The sequence below is a fragment of the Cryptomeria japonica genome, chromosome 3 (assembly GCF_030272615.1).
Source record: "Cryptomeria japonica chromosome 3, Sugi_1.0, whole genome shotgun sequence".
Lineage (NCBI taxonomy): Eukaryota > Viridiplantae > Streptophyta > Pinopsida > Cupressales > Cupressaceae > Cryptomeria > Cryptomeria japonica.
Genome location: NC_081407.1, coordinates 696,203,290 through 696,221,078, shown reverse-complemented (window position 1 = coordinate 696,221,078; position 17,789 = coordinate 696,203,290). Strand labels below are relative to the sequence as shown.

The 17,789-nt window shown below is 35.7% G+C and overlaps 1 protein-coding gene across 1 annotated transcript; it reads right to left on the bottom strand.

Annotated features, from left to right (window-relative positions):
- Positions 1-15,443: 15,443 nt before the first annotated feature.
- LOC131058363 (putative germin-like protein 2-3) lies at positions 15,444-16,223 on the bottom strand. The gene is made up of 2 exons (XM_057992238.2): positions 16,109-16,223; positions 15,444-16,032 (listed from the first exon to the last, which is right to left on the bottom strand). Exons 1-2 carry the CDS (start codon positions 16,221-16,223, stop codon positions 15,500-15,502), a joined length of 648 nt encoding a protein of 215 aa, XP_057848221.2. The 3' UTR covers positions 15,444-15,499.
- Between the last annotated feature and the right edge of the window lie 1,566 nt (positions 16,224-17,789).

Genomic DNA, 17,789 nt, shown 5'->3' with positions numbered 1-17,789 from the left:
TTGTGCTCTGATAGGACTCTTTCTTATTACAAAAAATCTAACACAAGATTCCCCTTTATTTTCTCCAAAAATGACCATACAAAATAAATTAATATCATGGAATAAAGAACTATCTTCCAATGCTCATAGTCCAATAACATAGTCAAATCCATAGGAGCTTTCCAAGTAATCAATCTTGCAAATAAAAAAAACTTCAGAAACATTTGGATTGAAGGTGATATGAATAACATTATTGAGTGCCTTCTTGGAAGATCCCCCTCTTCATGTACTATAATAAGTTGGACAAAAGAAGCTAAATCTCACTTATCCAAATTTGATAAGGTTAGAATTTCCCATGCCTTTAGGGAAGCTAATAAGGTGGTCGACTATTTTGCCAATGAAGGGGTCAAGAACATGGGGTGATGAATGTGGTAGGCCTATAGTGAACTGAGAGCTGACGTTAGAGCCTTAATCGACTATGATGTCACTCATGGGAAAGTTGTCATTTTTAATTATGATGAAGCAAAGTAGAGATTGGTATAGTTTCATCATTCAATATGGTGGTACCGCTTTGATTATCTCTATGGGTTGCAACGACTGACACATTTTGTGGGTGCTTTGGTTTTGTTGTTGCCTCTCGATTCAGTTCATTTTCTCTACGATCAACAGAAGAAAATTTTGTGAGAAGATGGGGGGAAGTAGAAAGAGGGTTAAGCTAAACAATTGTGAGAAGCAGAAAAAAAATTAAAATGTCTGGATGCATATTGAGAGGGCGGGGTTGAGTCCTTTCCCCGAGATTCTCTATAGTGCTAACCCACAAATTACAGAGTATTTTTTATAAAAACTAGAAGGATGAAGGAATTGTTCTCTCTAAGAGGAAAGTAAAGATAGATGAGAATCTCATTGGGGAAATCAATGGGCTCTCCATAAAGGGGTGAAGGTATTTCATGACAAAAAGTTTTTGGATGAAGCTGTCATCAAATTTCCCAAAATTAATGACGAAAGGGAGGTGTCGGTCAAAATTTCTAAAAGTTATTTTTATGCTAGGAAGTTAAATATACTATGGAGGGAGGTGCTTAGAGTTATCATGGAATACATCATGGTGGATGGCAGATTTACCAAAGTCTACAACTACTATTTTTCCCTCAACCATTTTCAATACAAGGTGAGGATTTGATTTCCTTATTACTCATTTTTCTCTTTGAAACATAGTATTAAGAAACACCAAAAATGCCTTGGGAAGTATCTTGTCTTGCATATCGGCCTTATTCAATTAAATCATGACCATTTTGAAAATATGTCAGCCTCATCTAACCCTATTTTGCCTCCAGTCTTGGAAGGATATAATACTGATATTAGTATATCTGAGGACAAAGGTGAATGGGACACTGAATGGGAAGAGGAAGAGTCTCCCTCCTCCTAGAATGTGGTGAAGAAGAGAAAGCCTTTAGATAAAAAAGATACCTCTGTGAAAACCTTCATTGGCATTTCTCAAAAAGCTAAAAACAAGGAGAAGGGCCCCCCAAGAAAAAATAGGTTTCTTCTTCTAAGGATTCTTTAGTGGATTCCTCTACTAGCCTAGATTACAGTAATGTCTCCTATACCTCTTACCCTTCCACCAACAAAGAAAGTAGGCCAAGATTCCTTGGAGATCTCAAACTTGAGGACCACTACTTCAAGCCTGACCGGGAATTTCCTTATGACATACTAGTAATAGCTAGAAATGTGGTTGTTAACTTCTTTGGTATTATTAAGTGGGGTTTTCATGAGATAAAGAACCTTAGCATAAAGAATAGGTCTATCTCTAGTAAGCTAGAGGATATGGAAGCTAAAGGGGTGCCTCAAAATGTTGTTGGGGTTTTGTGGACCGAGAAAGAAAAGATTTTGACGAACAAGTGCCTTCAAAGAATAGTTGAGATCATGGATAAGATGAAGAAGTAAAATGAGAAAAAGATTAAGTATCTGGAAGGGGAAATTGGCAAAATATGAGAAACTATGAACACCATCATCAAGCGTAGCTACAAAATCATGAAGAATTCTGCTACTACTATGATCACCTTGGTGGATAAGTTGGAAAAAACACAACAGGGGACCCTGTTTGTGTACTTGGAAGTTGACAAAGACAAAAGATAAAAATAGGTTTTCAGCCCCTCAAAGAGGACTAGAGGCAACCTAAAGAGAAAAGTGGATTCTTCACCTCCGAAGATCTAGGAATTGAAGAAGGTGGGTTAGGATATGAGTAACCTTGACATTGAGATTGATGATACCTTAAAGTCCTTAGATTAGCTTTGTTTATTTGGTGTTGGCTTTTTGCTGACTTTTGGTTTGTTGCTACTGTCCTTTTTTGTCTTCTATGTAGCTTTCCTTTCTAAGTAAAGTTTGTTTGAATATTTTTATCTATCTTTGGGTCCCTGTAAAACCCATTTTTTCCTTAATAAAAAACAATTGTCTTCCAACAGAACTAAGAGTCTTCATAATTTGGGCACATAGTTCAGAAGTTGACTACTTTCAAAGTTTGTTGTACATAAATGCTTTATAGTTTCGAAGTAAGTCCCCTCCTTAGAATTGATTTTCTCCTTATTGGCTACACCCAGAGAGGGTAACATTTAAAAACCTCTTGTCTACCTATCATTACTCAAAATAACATCATTCATATCATTCATAAAATAATTAACATAGTCATATAGTGTCCATTAATAGGTTTGAGTATCATAGGATTTTAAAAAGTTTAAGTTCAAAAAAAAATTTAAACATAAGGTAACATATCATTTTAAAATAGAGAAACTAGTCTTATTAGCATAAAGGTTTAAATAAAATCGAATAAAAATGAGGCTTGTCATTTCTCCCAAATTAGTCTTCTAATTATCCTCAAGTAGGAGGCAACTGGTTCTAGTGCCAAGTCTTTGTTTTGAAATTCCCCACACTTTTTTCTTCCATAGTATTTCTAGTAAGACTCCATTAGAACCTTTGATTTGTTCCTAACCTATCCCATCTAGGCTTATTTGCATTATGCTTATAGGGTTTATATTTCTTCCAATATAGAATTGGCCACCAAAGAATCGATGACTTAAGAAATCAAGGGTATCCACCTTGTAATTCCCATCAAAATACCCTTGAGAAATAATCTAAAATCTACTAACAAAAGGGAGATAATTTTTTTTAAAACAACCATTACTCTATGTTATTATTAACATACATAAATGCTACATTAACTATTAGAAAATTCACATAAAAACCATTAACACAACCGTGAATCTACATTACACAAGTGGAAGTAAAATATTTAGAAAATCAACAAATCTCTTGTTTTACTCTTGCAATGTAACCATTCCCTAAGGAATCTTAACATCACTACTTGATATCATCCAAACATAACACTTATCCATATAGAACATCATAAGCTATCATGCAACTAACCATTTACTTTTCATGCAACTAGAATAACATTAATACATATGCATAGATCATTCTCGTAGCATTCTCTATCAAAAAATCTTAGATCCATTTATCCATTTCATCTAATTAATACCTATCTACTCAAATGGATTCAAGACAACTATTCTATATTTTCTATAATTAATTCCATAGGTTAACATAGCATAATTTCATTTCACCAATACAAATGCAACACAATTACATATAAGCTATCCCATTTCTCTTCCACATAGAATCCATCACTTCTATTACATAAAAAATATCCAATACATCGAGGAATAATCAAGGAAATTTTCCCTAATCTCTACATCAAGTCCTATTATAATTTTCATTGATGAATACATAAAGATACTTGATACAAAGATACATAATTCTTGTTACATATATAATTCATTGTGATACAGTGTCTTCTTCCCATGCACATAGAAATCAACTATAAAGAATAATCACATACAAAATCTAAGCAACTGATCCACGCATGCTAGCATCCAAGAAGAGGAATATCCCAATAGAAGAAGGCATCAAACCACTTGACCATGTGGAACCAAATAGGAGCCACCCCAAGTGCTAGGAGATGACATAGGGTTCCAACTCACACTTTGGACCTAAGCTGTCACCTAACAACCAAAGGATACATCATGACTTCACAAGACTCCAATATGAGAATAGAATATCAAAATGAATCACATGGCTAAATCAAAGCAATCCACTTCTAGAGGCAAAATCAACAACAAGGGAATCTGGATAATGGACACATATGGTGGGGTAGAGTGTCATCACATTATTTCCTCATGTGGAATCCTCCTCAATCTTGGAGCAAATCAAGAGACAACAACACATTGCTTCAGCGGTCTTCCTAATACAAGATCCCAAAACCACTTCCTTAGGCATCATTGGGGCACAAGATCATAATCCACAAATTTATTATCTTTATTAGGTGAATTCCTAATTACCCAAACCCACTAATCCATTATTACTAATGGTATCACTTGCAATTACAAATCAAAAACTTTTCATGTGCTTCCAATCAATCTAGACCTTGAACAAGCAGTCTATTGCTCATGACCCTGGTCCTACAAATGAAAGAGACCACTCCCCCAAATATGGACAATAACCATAGGATAAAATACACATCAAAAGATCATAGAACATCATTATTAAGGCACACAAAAGATATAGAAATAGTCACATGCTAATGTGAACAAACTGAACATAATGGAGCCTATATGACCATACACATGGAAAGAGACTTCACCAAATCTATGCAAATGAAGAGCCAAGACAAAATATATTCCAAGGATGAATCAAAATACATGTCAAATCATCAACATTGAGAGAAAACACATCTCAGGGGAGCAATAAAACAATCCTCAATAACGAGGAATTCTCCCTCTCGTCAGAGAAAAACATCACATAGAAAATACCTCAGTAGTAGGGCATGAACCCTCTTACCAGAGCATAAATTTTCATAAGTAAAACTAGGGTTAAATCATTAAAAACTCTAAGAAGCTCAAAACAATCATACTCGGCTGCTAGAAGGACCCAAAACTCAAACCAACAAAACCTAGATGACGAAAACTTCATAAACTATAAATTACTCAAACTAGAGTATACAAATCCTAAACTAGTGCATATGACACACAAATTAGTGCATATGATCACTATTTTAGTGCATCTAACATATTTTTTAGTGTATATGACACAACAAGCAAAAATAACTTAAAACGGAGACATAGCTTGACGAAAATGCCTAGTTTGGACCTCGAGCTCACAAATAGGCTAAGAATCAATCCAATATTATAAACCATAAACATAGTGTTCTATGAGATCTACACAAAGTTACATGATCCATTATGTACACAGATTACATAGAAAAGTGCCTATCACAATCTCAAAGGGGAACATAATGAAGATGCTAAATTGAAATGATGAGGGTACCAAGGAAACAACAAGGGATTTCCAAGCCTTTAATGAGTAGTAAAACCAATTCAAAAGGAGACATTCACAGGCTGACAAATAACCATTTCAAAACTAATAATAATCTACATTTGTTACCCTTCCCCAAATTCATTATCAAAACCAAATACAAATCTACCAATGCAATTAAAAATTTTCAATCCAATTCCCAAACATAATTTAGATATCAAAATATCACATTCATAGGGAAGAAAATATTTTCAGAAAATAAAACTTCAAGGAGAAATTCACCAACCTACGAACACAATCCAAAATGGTGTAGAAATATAAAGTAGAACAATCTTCCATCAATTCCAATTCCCAATCCAATTCGAAAGAAAAGTCCCAAATTTTCTAGATGATTAACTTGATAACCATCCCAGAAAGAAAAAAAAATAAAAAACCATTCAAAACCGTGGCCAAATGTCGGCCAATCAATATATTCCCAAAAATAATATAACCTACCTACCAAAACTATATATTATATTTTATTTCCCAATGCAATCTTACCCAATAGTAATAAAGGATAGGTAACTATTATATTAAATCTATTTACTCATGTAATGAGGGAATATAAGTTAAAAATTATAAAATCAAACAATAACCAATCCCAATAAAATAAAATAACCCAAGGGCTATAAAATAAATTAAATCAATTAAATAAAATAGAATAAATATCAATCCCAAATAATAATAATTCAATAACATTCAATAAATATATGAAATCTAATCAAAAATAAATATCTATTAAATAAATAAACAATAATTTAAAATAAATTAAACTAAATTAAATTAATTAAGTAATAATGAAATAACCAAAAAAATAATTAATAAATAATAAATCATAAATCAATAAATAAAACAAAGATAATTAAATCTCAATTAATCATTAAATTGAATAATTAGTTTAATTAAATAACCATCAAAGATAATTATTATATAATCAAATAATTTCATATCTCTAAATAAATAACCATAACTCTAAACATTTTATGCCAAGGAAAGAACACAACACAAGACTCTAACCTCAACTTATGTTGTGGCATAATCGCCAAGGCACACAACTTAGACCTAGAGCATGTGAGGGAATCTATACATCATCTCCGTTAACTTTCCATTGGGATAAAGACATGGTCAAACCTATGAAGCTAGGTGGAGTCGATGCCTAGTACCTACAAACCTGCATCAAACACTAAACACAACATATATGATACATATGCATCATGATACACATACAAGTGATAGAGAACTGCAATAGCATATCATGCTCGCAATGAGTGATATGAAATAGTCACTACTCACGAAGACAATCACACAAAATAACATCAAACCTCGCATAAAATCATAATCATAAAATAGGGTTAGTGCCATCATAAATCATACAATCCACATGAGCAATGATCACATATAAATCCATGAGTTATATGAATCCATCCATCAAGGAGATACTATGTACTAACATCCACAAGAATCATCAAAATGCCATATATCACATAATATGTCTAGCATCATTAGTCACATGAACCTCCAAAACATAATGAGTCATATTGAATAATGAGAAGTCCACACAAATTCCTAATATGAATGATACCATCTAAGAAAGCAATATAGTCATAAATAACCACCCAAGTATACCTCATAAGTCTATCACAATGCAAATCAAAATGCCAAGTCTGGGAGGGACACTACATCGTCCCCCATTTACCTAGGCTTACTCTTGGAAGCCTAAGAATAAATAGGGGTATAACTCTCTCATCCATGTAGCATCCTCCCAAGTTGTTAAAGAATCATCATTTGGGTCCCATTTGACCCTTACCTACTCTATGTCCTGACCCCTGAGGGTCAACCCTCAACACTGAAAAATGCATATGGGCTCCAAAGAAAGTTGCCTATCCTCTACCTACAATGAATGCCAATCTAAAACATGTATCACATCAGGGAAAAAAGGCCTCAAAACTGATAAATGAAACACATCATGGATGCAGGACAAGCTGGGTGGTAAGGGTAGATGATAAGCTACTAGATCAACCCTCTCGAAAATATCAAATGGTCGGACAAAGTGAGGCACCAACTCAGAGCCTTTTCCATATCAGATAGGACTCTTTCATGGATGCACTCCTAAAAAACACCTTGTCACCCACTGAAAAATTGATGATCAATCTGATGAGCATCTGCATATTTCTTTTGTTTATACTATACTATTGTCAAATTCTCTCTAATATGCCTCACCTACTCCTCCAAATCCTACAAGATCTCCAATCTAGGAAGGACTATGTCCTCTAATCTATCCCAACTTAAAGGCGTATGAAACAAATGACCATATAATGCCTGGAAAGGAGACATACAAATCAAACTGTGATAACCATTATTGTATGCAAACTCCACCAATTGGATGTACTCCTCCCATCTAGAATACTGATCCATGGCATACATCCTCAACATGTCGTCCAACACCTGGATAAGCCTCTCTAGTTGTCCATCTATCTCTAGATGATATACTGAAATAAAGTTCAATTGTGTTCCTAAACCATGCTGAAGGGATCTAAAAAATGCTGAAGTGAACATTGGATCACTATCCAATGATCCTTTGAGGGATACCATGTAGTCTCACTATCTGATCCATTATGATATGAGCCACTAACTCTGATGTGTAGGATGATCTGACTGGCAAGAAATGAGCCACCTTGGTCAACCTTACATCGATGACCATAATAGCATTGTGACGTCGTGAATACATAGGCAAACCGATGATGAATTCTATAGATATGATGTCCCATTTCAACTCTAGAATCAAGTTCGATTGCAACAACCTGTTGAATGTCGGTGCTCTGCTCTCATCTGTTGATACTCTAAGAAACATGATACATAATCTTCTATGTCTCTCCTCATACCTATGCAATGATATAACAGTTGAAAATAAGTATGCATCTTCTTGACACCTAGATGTGTCGAGTAAGGTTCACGATGAGCCTCTGATAGAATCAATGCTCGAAGACCATCCGAAGGTGGAACATAGATATGCCCCATATGATGAAGAAGGCCTTTAGACTCCAAAGAATAACCTCTATAAGGCCTCCTTGATGAAATATCCTCTTTCACCTCTTGATACCAAGCATCTGATGGAAGTAAACTAAGAATACGGCTCCTCAAATCAACACTAAGAACCACTACTACCATCTCATTCCTCTTGTGGCTCAATGCATCTGCTACCATATTCTCCTTGCCCTATATGTACTTCAGCTCAAAGTCATACTCGCACAAAAACTCCATCCAACACCGCTACCTGACATTCAGATTTGGCTACGTGAAGATATACTATAAGCTATGATGATCTCTATGCAACTTGAATTAATATTTAAGAAGGAAATGTATCCATCTAACCAGCACATGAACTACTGTCACTAACTCTAAATCATGAGTGGGGTAATTCAGCTCATGATCTTTGAGTTTGTGCAACTCATAGGAAATTAAACATCCATCCTACATGAGAACTACTTGAAGACCCTGCAAAGACGCATCTGTGCACACCATAAAATTACCCAAGGGATTTGGAACTACTAGAATAGGTGCACTAGTCAAACGCTCCTTGAAAATATGGAAAGTTGTCTCACATCGCTCTGACCAAGTGAACTTCTTCCCTTTCCTCTGAAAAGAAGTAATGGGATGTGCAATCTTGGAGAAATCCTAAACAAGTCGTCGATAATAGCCTGCAAGGCTCATAAATCTACATACCTCACCCACATTTGTGGGTGCTAGCCAATCCAAAATTGCCTAAATTTTAGAGGGAACAACTGCAATACCCTCTCCTGAAATAACATGGCCAAAGTATTTCACCTCAGACTAGAAGAACTCGCACCTAGGCACATTGCAATACAACATCTTTTCACGGAGACATTGTAAGGCCATCTGCATATGCTCCTCATGCTCCTCCTTTATCCTCGAATAAATCAAAATATCATCTAGAAACATGAGAAAAAATAGGTTGAGATAGGTCCTGAACACTCCATTCATCAAACACATGAAAACTAATGGAGCATTCGTCAACCCCGAAGCCACCACTGTAAACTCATAATGTCCATACCTCATGCAAAAAGTTGTATGGTGATTGTCTGCCTCATGAATATGCAACTGATGATACCTTGACTTAAGGTCTATCTTAGAAAAGACCTTTGCATCCTTAATCTGATCAAATAAATCATTGTGCCTTGAAAAAGGATATTGGTTCTTCACTGTCACCTTATTCAACTATCTATAATTAATGCATAACCAAAGAGACCCATCCTTCTTCTTCACAAAGAACACTGGTCACCCCAAGACAAAACACTAGGCCAAATGAATTTCTTCACCAACAACCTTTCTAGCTGCAATCTAAACTCACTCAGCTTGTAAGTGGTCATCTGATAGGGAGCCTTAGATATAGGCTCTACTCTTGGAATCAAATATACCCTTAAATCAATGTCACGCTTGGGAGGCATACCTAGAATCTCACTAAGGAACAAATCTGATAACTCCTTCAAAATAGGATAATGATAAAAGATATCATTTTGAATCTCACTCTCATGCAACTCATCCACTCTAAATACAAAAATTTGGCAACCCTTGCACACACAATGCTTCATCTGCATCAAAAAACTCATTCAAAGAGAAATAGGTCCCTGAATAACTACTACCTCCACAATCATCCTACTACCATCCAAATACTACACTCTCTTATCCTAACAATCAATTCTAGCCTGATGAGACTCAAGCCAATCCATACCTAATACCACTCCATAGGATCCCAAAGATAAGACATGAAGATCCATCATGGTAGAGAGCACTCCCAACTCCAAAAGACAACCACACACAAGGGAATCCATAGCCACCTTAGACCTCATGACCAACTCAACTTGCCACCTATCAGCCTGCTTTGCCACAACAAGCCCACATCTCTCTATTAAATAAGAAGAAATAAAAGAATCAGAAGCACCAAAATCAAATAATACTGAGAACAAAATACCACCTATCTCACCCGTAGTCTCAACAACTATACCTGTTGGCATTGTGTTGTCATTGATGTCAACCGGTATGCAAGTTGATGTTACTAGTATGCAAGTAGGAGTATTGAAGATTGTTGGCATGTTGGTGTCAACTCGTAAGTATGTCAACCGGTAAGCAAGCAAAGAGACAAAATGAAGGACCTAAATAAGAAGATGAAAGGATGTGAAGATTGTTGGAATTGTGTTATCATTGATGTCAACCAGTATGCAAGTTGATGTTATAGGTATGCAAGTAGGAGTATTGAATATTGTTGGCATGTTGATGTCAACTAGTAAGTATGTCAACTAGTAAGCAAGAAAAGAGACAAATTGAAGGACCCAAATAAGAAGATGAAAGTATGTGAAGTGTTTGCCACTTTGGCAAAATGGTTGAGGACTATCACTAGCAAATGATGAGTGTTTTTAAAAGTGGCTTACCTTGGGTATGTTTCATGGTTTGGTGAGTGCACTCCGGGATAACATGTCCTAACTGCTAGAACAGAGAAGTGCATCATATAAAGGTTAACCAGTTGGTGTATACCGGTAGTATGTTTGGTCGGTAACCAATTTGAATCGACACAATCAAGTGAGATTAGATGTCGACAGTGGAAAATCCAGGTGGCGAACATGTAATGGTAGTTTAATAGTGTATCGATGAGGTAGTTGCCAATTGAGTTGATATTAAATGAAGACTACAGAAATCACAGATTGATTGTAGAGGATTGCAGCTCGAAGCAAATTGAAAGGCAGAGATTATTTAGTGTGATCGACAAAAGCAAGGCTGATTAACAAGGTCTAGCTTTCTAAATAGAGTAAACATGCATTGGAGGAATAAAAAGGACACAACTTTTTATTGATCTTTTGCAGGTTGTCAATTCAAGAAGATGAGATCCAATTTGATATGGATCGTGGTTGGTGAAAATAACCCTAGGTGCGTAAATTTTGAATTTTTATTTCATGGGAAAGCATGTGTATAAATATGCAGATCAAATACTTAAGTTGATTTATGAGAAAGTGTGATTATGATAGATGAGACTCGATCAGTTTGATTGTTGATAGGAAAATATTGAAGTGACAGTGTTAGAAGAAGAACTGGTAAGAGGGGTTTAATTGGTAGGGTTTAAGGTAACCGGTAAACAGTTATAGAGTATAATAGTCCATCAAACCCGTAGAGATTGAACTGGTGAGGTAGCAACAGAGAGTGAAGGAGAGAAGAGAGAGTGTGAGAGGAGATACAACAAAGAAAAAGATTATTTGAAGAGGATTCAGATAGAGAGAAATGAGATCCGGTAAAGAAGAAGTAGTGTGATAGAAAACAGTTCAACCGACATAGTGAATCATTTGCAGGGGTTACAAAACTCATTTGTAACAAGGTGCTTATCATTGTATTGTTTTTTATATCTCATTGTATTTCATTGAGTGGGTGCTTAGTGTAGGGGTTGGTTCTCCTTGAGTTGGTGCTCATAATAGATTAGGGGTTGATGCTGCTTTGGGTAGGTGCCCATAAATTGTTAGGGGTTGGTGCTCCTTGGGTTGGTGCCCTAAACATTGTAAAACTGTTATTTCATTGTCAGTCTAGATTGGAGCAGTAGATCTCTAGTAGGATTTCTCATCGAGGTTTTTCCCACATTGGGTTTTCCTTGTATATCTAGTATTATGTGATGTTCTCTTTTGTGTGATTGCTTGTTAGTGTTTTCTTTTTTCTACCAGTTGCACACACACTGATTCAAATTGTTTATAGTCATTGATTCACCCCCCTCTCAGTGATATCTTGGTTCTACAATTGGTATCAGAGACTTAGGTTCCCTATTGGTGAAAGTTTTCTCTAGCTTGGGTAGATTCTGGTTTAAGAACACCATGGAAAGGAATGAATCCTCCTCCTCCAAAGCTCCAATGTTTTATGGTGCCAATTATGCCTTTTGGAGTAAAAGAATGGAAACCTATCTATCCTCCCTAGGGTTTGATGTTTGGATGTCTCTAAAGAATGGGTATACTGTCCCGAATACTCCCCCTACATATTTGGATTCTAAGAAGGAGTATGAAAACAATGCCAAGGCCAAGCATGCTATTCATAGTGGATTATTTGATAATGAGTTTGTTAAGGTTATACACTGCTCATCCACCAAGGAAAGTTGGGATAAGTTGAAGAGATTATTTGAAGGAGATGTCAAGGTCAAGGAGGCTAAATTGTAAACACCGAGAGCTCAACTTGAAGGCTTGAAAATGAAAGATGAAGAAAATATTATTGATTATCTTCAAAGATTTGATGAAATGATGAATATTATTAGAGGACTTGGATAGGATATATCTGATGAAGTTATAGTCAAAAAGGTACTTAGATTACTCACATCTAAGTATGATACAAAGGTCTCTGCAATAGAAGAAGCCAAGGATCTGAAAACCTTTTCAATGGATGAGTTATTTGGGTCCCTAACTACTTATGAGATGAGAACAACCGGTGAGGAAACTTCAAGAAAAGAGGTTGCATTCAACTCCATCAAAAAGGGTAACGAAGAAATTGCTCATGGAGAAATTAGTGAAGACTCAGATACAGTGGTATAAAACTTTGTAAGGAAGCTTAAAAGAGGATCTGACAAGTACAAAGGAAAATTGCCTTTCAAATGTTGTAACTATGGTAAAATATGACACATTGCTTCAAAATGTCCCTATCATGAGAATGTCAAAGAGGAGCAACAAATGACTAGTAGACCTTCGGGTAAGGATAAAAACAAGAAAGTCTACCAATAAGAAAGAAGAAGCTTCCAGAAGAAGAACAACCTGTATACTTTTGAAGATGATGCTACAGATGAAGAAAGTGCATCAGAAGATGACTATTGTGAGGATGAAAGAGAAATTAATCTCTTTATGGTGCATGATGAACCAGTTGATGGAGCTAATGAAGATGAATATATTGAACTTGAAGTGGACTTGGAAGGTGAGCTCATAAGTGCTCTTGAGGAGTTGAGAGAAATAATAAGGGAACTCAAGAAGTTTAAGTATGTTGTTGCAGAAGAACAACATCGTTTAGAGCAATCTTTGGAGGAGTCCAAGAAAACAATTTCTAATCTAAAACTCCAGTTGGAAGAAGCTAAAAGGATATGTGAAGTTAGATGCTCTGATTTAAAAAAGAAGGAGAAGGAGCATCAGAATTTGGAAGAAGAAATTGTAAGGCTTAGAAAGTAGCTTGAAAAGAGCAAGAATGAATTGAAAATGAGGAGCAAATATGAGAGAAGCACTGAAGCCTTGGACAAGATGTTGAGTAACCAAAAGCACTCAAAAGATACCAGAGGTATAGGATTTGAAGAGGGATAGATTTCCAACAACAAAGACTCATCCAACAAGGAGATATAGTTTACTTCTTCAAGTGAAAGCAAAGAAAAACAAACTTTTACAATCAACAAAGCTACTGAGAAGAAGACCTATGTTGAAGCTACCAGAAATCAACTTGTGAACCAAAATGCTCAAACCTTGAACCGGAAGGCTCATTCATTGTATCGGAATGTAGATCCTAATGGCAAGTCTAATATTGATAATGAAGGGTTCATTAAAGTCATTAACGTGAGAAGAAGACACCCAGTGAGACAAAGGTTTGCTGGTCCAAACAGACTAGAGTGGTATGTACCCAAATTCCATGGTTACTGTTACCGGTGTAATAAGTTTGGACATAGAATTGCTGATTGTAGTTTGATGCATAATCCCCCTACTAGTTTTGTGAGTAGAAATACATTTGCTGCACTCCGAGATATGAATGTTTTTTGTTATCAGTCCAGTAAGTATGGTCATAGGAGTTATGAATGTAGAAGAAATATGCCGGTACCTCACAATAATTTTTTAAATTCATCAATTAATGCAAATATTAAATGTTATCATTGTAAAAGTTTTGGTCACATTGCAAAACATTGCAAGCTCAACATATCTAAGCAAAAGAAGGCAGCACTAGGTCAGAAACTAGAAGCAAAACCAGAGCAGAAAGGTGTTGCAGGAAAGGAGAAGGACGCCAAATAGTTTTGGGTAGAAAAGGATAAGAATAAGGTTGAGTCAAGTCCGATGTTCTTTAGCCTGATGTTATATTATGGCCTGCCATGTCCAAACTACCCTGAATGCAAAAAGAGCAAATGTATGGGTAGTTGATAGTGGTTCTTCCATTCACATGACCAGAGACAAAAATAAGTTCATCAAGTTTGAAGATTGGAATGGAGGTTTGGTGAGGTATGGAGACAACTCTTCCATAAGGATAAGAGTAAAAGGAAACCTGAATATAGATGGCAAATTAAAAGCATATGGTGTTTACTCTGTAGAAGGCCTAAAACATAATTTACTAAGTGTGAGTCAGATGTGTGATAATGGATACAAGTTCAATTTTGATTCTGCCGGTTGTCAGATGTGTGACTCTACCAATTGTTCAATTAATAAAGAATTCTAGATTTTAGAGTAATATAAATTGTTTAATCCACAAACATGACAAATGAATATTCAATTAAAAGTAAAGTTTATGAATATTTGTAGATCATCATGTATGCCATTGATAAAATTAGAATTTTGATGCAAGTTCTTGAATAATCTATAACTAAAGACCTAAAGTATGAGGTTCTACACTCAAGTATAATTGTATCAAGCCATCACATTGTAAATTACATTGTCTATAATGTAATTATGATGCTTTTTGCAATGATATTTAATTTCATGCTATAAGCTTGTTTGTAACTATTGCCTTGTCCGTCATTATTCATTTTTTTTGTCACAACTAAAATTATGCAATATTAGTGTTAGAGAACATATTTGAGAGATCGCTATTCAAGAATTAAAGTGTTAGACAAGTCCTTATGCTTTTTTTTTTCCGGTTATGATAAAGATTTTGATAAAATATTGAAGATATGATGCATTGAATGCTTTTATAATGCACAGATTCTAGTTGCTTAAAGTAAATGCGTCTTAACTATACTTAAAATTCTATTTCAATTTCCACGTATAGTACCACAGCGCGGCAATAACGGTAATAAGTTGTTTTATTCAACGGTAAGAAAAAGAATGATATGAAGATGGTCTTCCCAAGTTATCTCTCCTTTTCTTTGTTTTATTTAACAGATCACAGAAAATTAAGCTCCATAAGCTTAGGCGAATTTCTTCAGAATGAAATCCACAAGTTCTTGGGTGATGCGGAAGGCCTTGGCCAATACGGAATCGGGGAGAGGAGGATCCGCTGCAAACAGAGAATTGGCGATTGTCTGAGCTCCAGGAAGTTGGCTGCTCAATGCAGCTATGGCCACCGCATTTTCGTGCCCCACATTCTGCTGGAAATGCACAAGTGCCTTTGGAAACACAAACACATCTCCCTTCTCCAACGTTTTGCTGAAAAACTTGTTGGCGGTGTCAATGAAACCCACAAGAAGCTGGCCTTCAAGTAAAACAAGAACTTCAGTGGCTCTTGGGTGTGTGTGAGGAGGATTTATTCCACCCACTGCGTAATCGATACGGACCAACGATATTCCGAAGGTGTTGAGGCCTGGTATCTGCATAACATTGGCCATCGTTACATTGGAGCCCACTGCATTGTCGGTGTTTCCTGCCTGCCCAAGTCCCCCGAAGAAGAAGTCCTCTGCTGAAACTGCCATTGGGTCTTTGCAAACGAACCCATTCACATCAACTGTTTTAAGCAATTTGTTAGCAAGTCCCGTAATAAGAAAATCATATCACACTACTGTATTAAGTTATGTACTCACCTTTGCTTTCCATGTCTGCAACGCAGAAATCTTGCAAGGGATCGGGATCCGATGCCATGATTTTTTCGCTGTAAGAACACATCAACAGAAAAAGTCCCAACGTGAAGGAAATCATGCCGTTAGCCATTATAATAGAGACACAGAAGAGCTCAGGGAACGAATGTTTAGCTGAATTGTGTATTAGAAACCGATTATATGCTTTATATAGCCGAAAGTTTAACTGCTTCGCAAGGACTATTTCATCTTGACTCCGTATATTTTACCGATCCTTGCAATGTTATAATAGACTTTTAGAGTTGTTGCTACGTAGGTCTTACTGGGTATGGTTATCTGGAGATCAGCTCACCTGCTACCGTATGTAGACCCTTTCGCGCCATTCTTTTAATATTGTCGGCGTTTTCTATGATTTATGTGCTGGTCACTAATGTGGAATCGTTAAAACTCGATTTGAAGGATTAGGGTTTTCAACGGAAATAATATATAAATTATTCTCAAGTTGCATAAAAATGCCAAAGAGTATCTAAAATATAAAATGTTGTCTGGAACTTTTGAGCTTAATGGAGGAAAGGTATTGAAACAAAAGTTTTTGGACCACATTATTAGGTTTGCCAAAAATTTCAAAAGAATAAATTAATATAAGGGGCAATCTTCCTAATATTGTCTAATATTCTTAGAAGAAACAAATCTTAAATTAGGTCGAAGTCTATCAAGCTACCTCATGCCAATCATAAAGGTGTCGCTTTGAGCTGAATTCTTGAGTTATTTTTCTATAAACTATTGAATAATGGATTCCTAAATTATTGCAAAACTATCCATAATAAGTGTCAATTATAGAGATCCATTAGGTTATCTCTTGACATCACAAGAGTATAATTCCTAATCACTATCTCTTGAACTCGTGTAGCAATCTAGATGGAGTTCAACACTAAATTAATTAATTGTCTATAAAGATCAAGCATTATAATACATGTATTTTAGAATCTATCACCAATTGAAAAAGAAAAAAAGGAAAGAATAAATTATTCTAATGCAAAGCCCCATCTCAAGGTAAGAAGCTAGCTAGCTTGAGGTGTTGGCAAGTCCTCCATCCTCTAATACCCCAAGCCTCCGATTTAAAATTAATAAGAATCCAAGTCATGGGAAGATGAAGGCTTTGGTTCACCAAGGAAATAGGCAACACCACTTGCTAGAGTTTACTTAATATGATCTAGATCACATGTCCCAACTAAGAGAGTTTCACCACAACTTACCATCTCAATAATATTAATAACATGCATTTTTATCACATCCTCAAAATAGTTGTATCAAGATTTTTCTGAGCACTTTTCATAACTAGTAATAGTATTATTGAGATCTTTCACACTGCATCCAACACATTTTGCCCAATTGAAACATGTCATCTTTTGTGACCTTGTTTTTATTTATATCAATTTATTTTGGAAGAGTTGCCTAAACATCACATGAATCCTAAATCATACAATGCTCAGTATTATAAGCTATAAGGCAATATTTACCTATCTCTCTATTAAAAGTTAAGTAAAACTAGGCAACTTTGTAAACACAAATTGGATCAATTCCAAAGGGTCTCACATGTCTTGTGAATGGTCATGGACAAGATAGGTACCCAACCTCCATGTTATTGTTTTTTATTAGGATAAATAGGTTTTGAGGGGACTAGTAA

Bases quoted from the DNA above. Each gene is read 5' to 3' on its own strand.
- LOC131058363 (XM_057992238.2), bottom strand. From the start codon at position 16,223: ATGATTTCCTTCACGTTGGGACTTTTTCTGTTGATGTGTTCTTACAGC. The intron at 16,033-16,108 runs GTGAGTACATAA...TGCTTAAAACAG, and splicing joins TGCAGACATGGAAAGCAAAG to TTGATGTGAATGGGTTCGTT.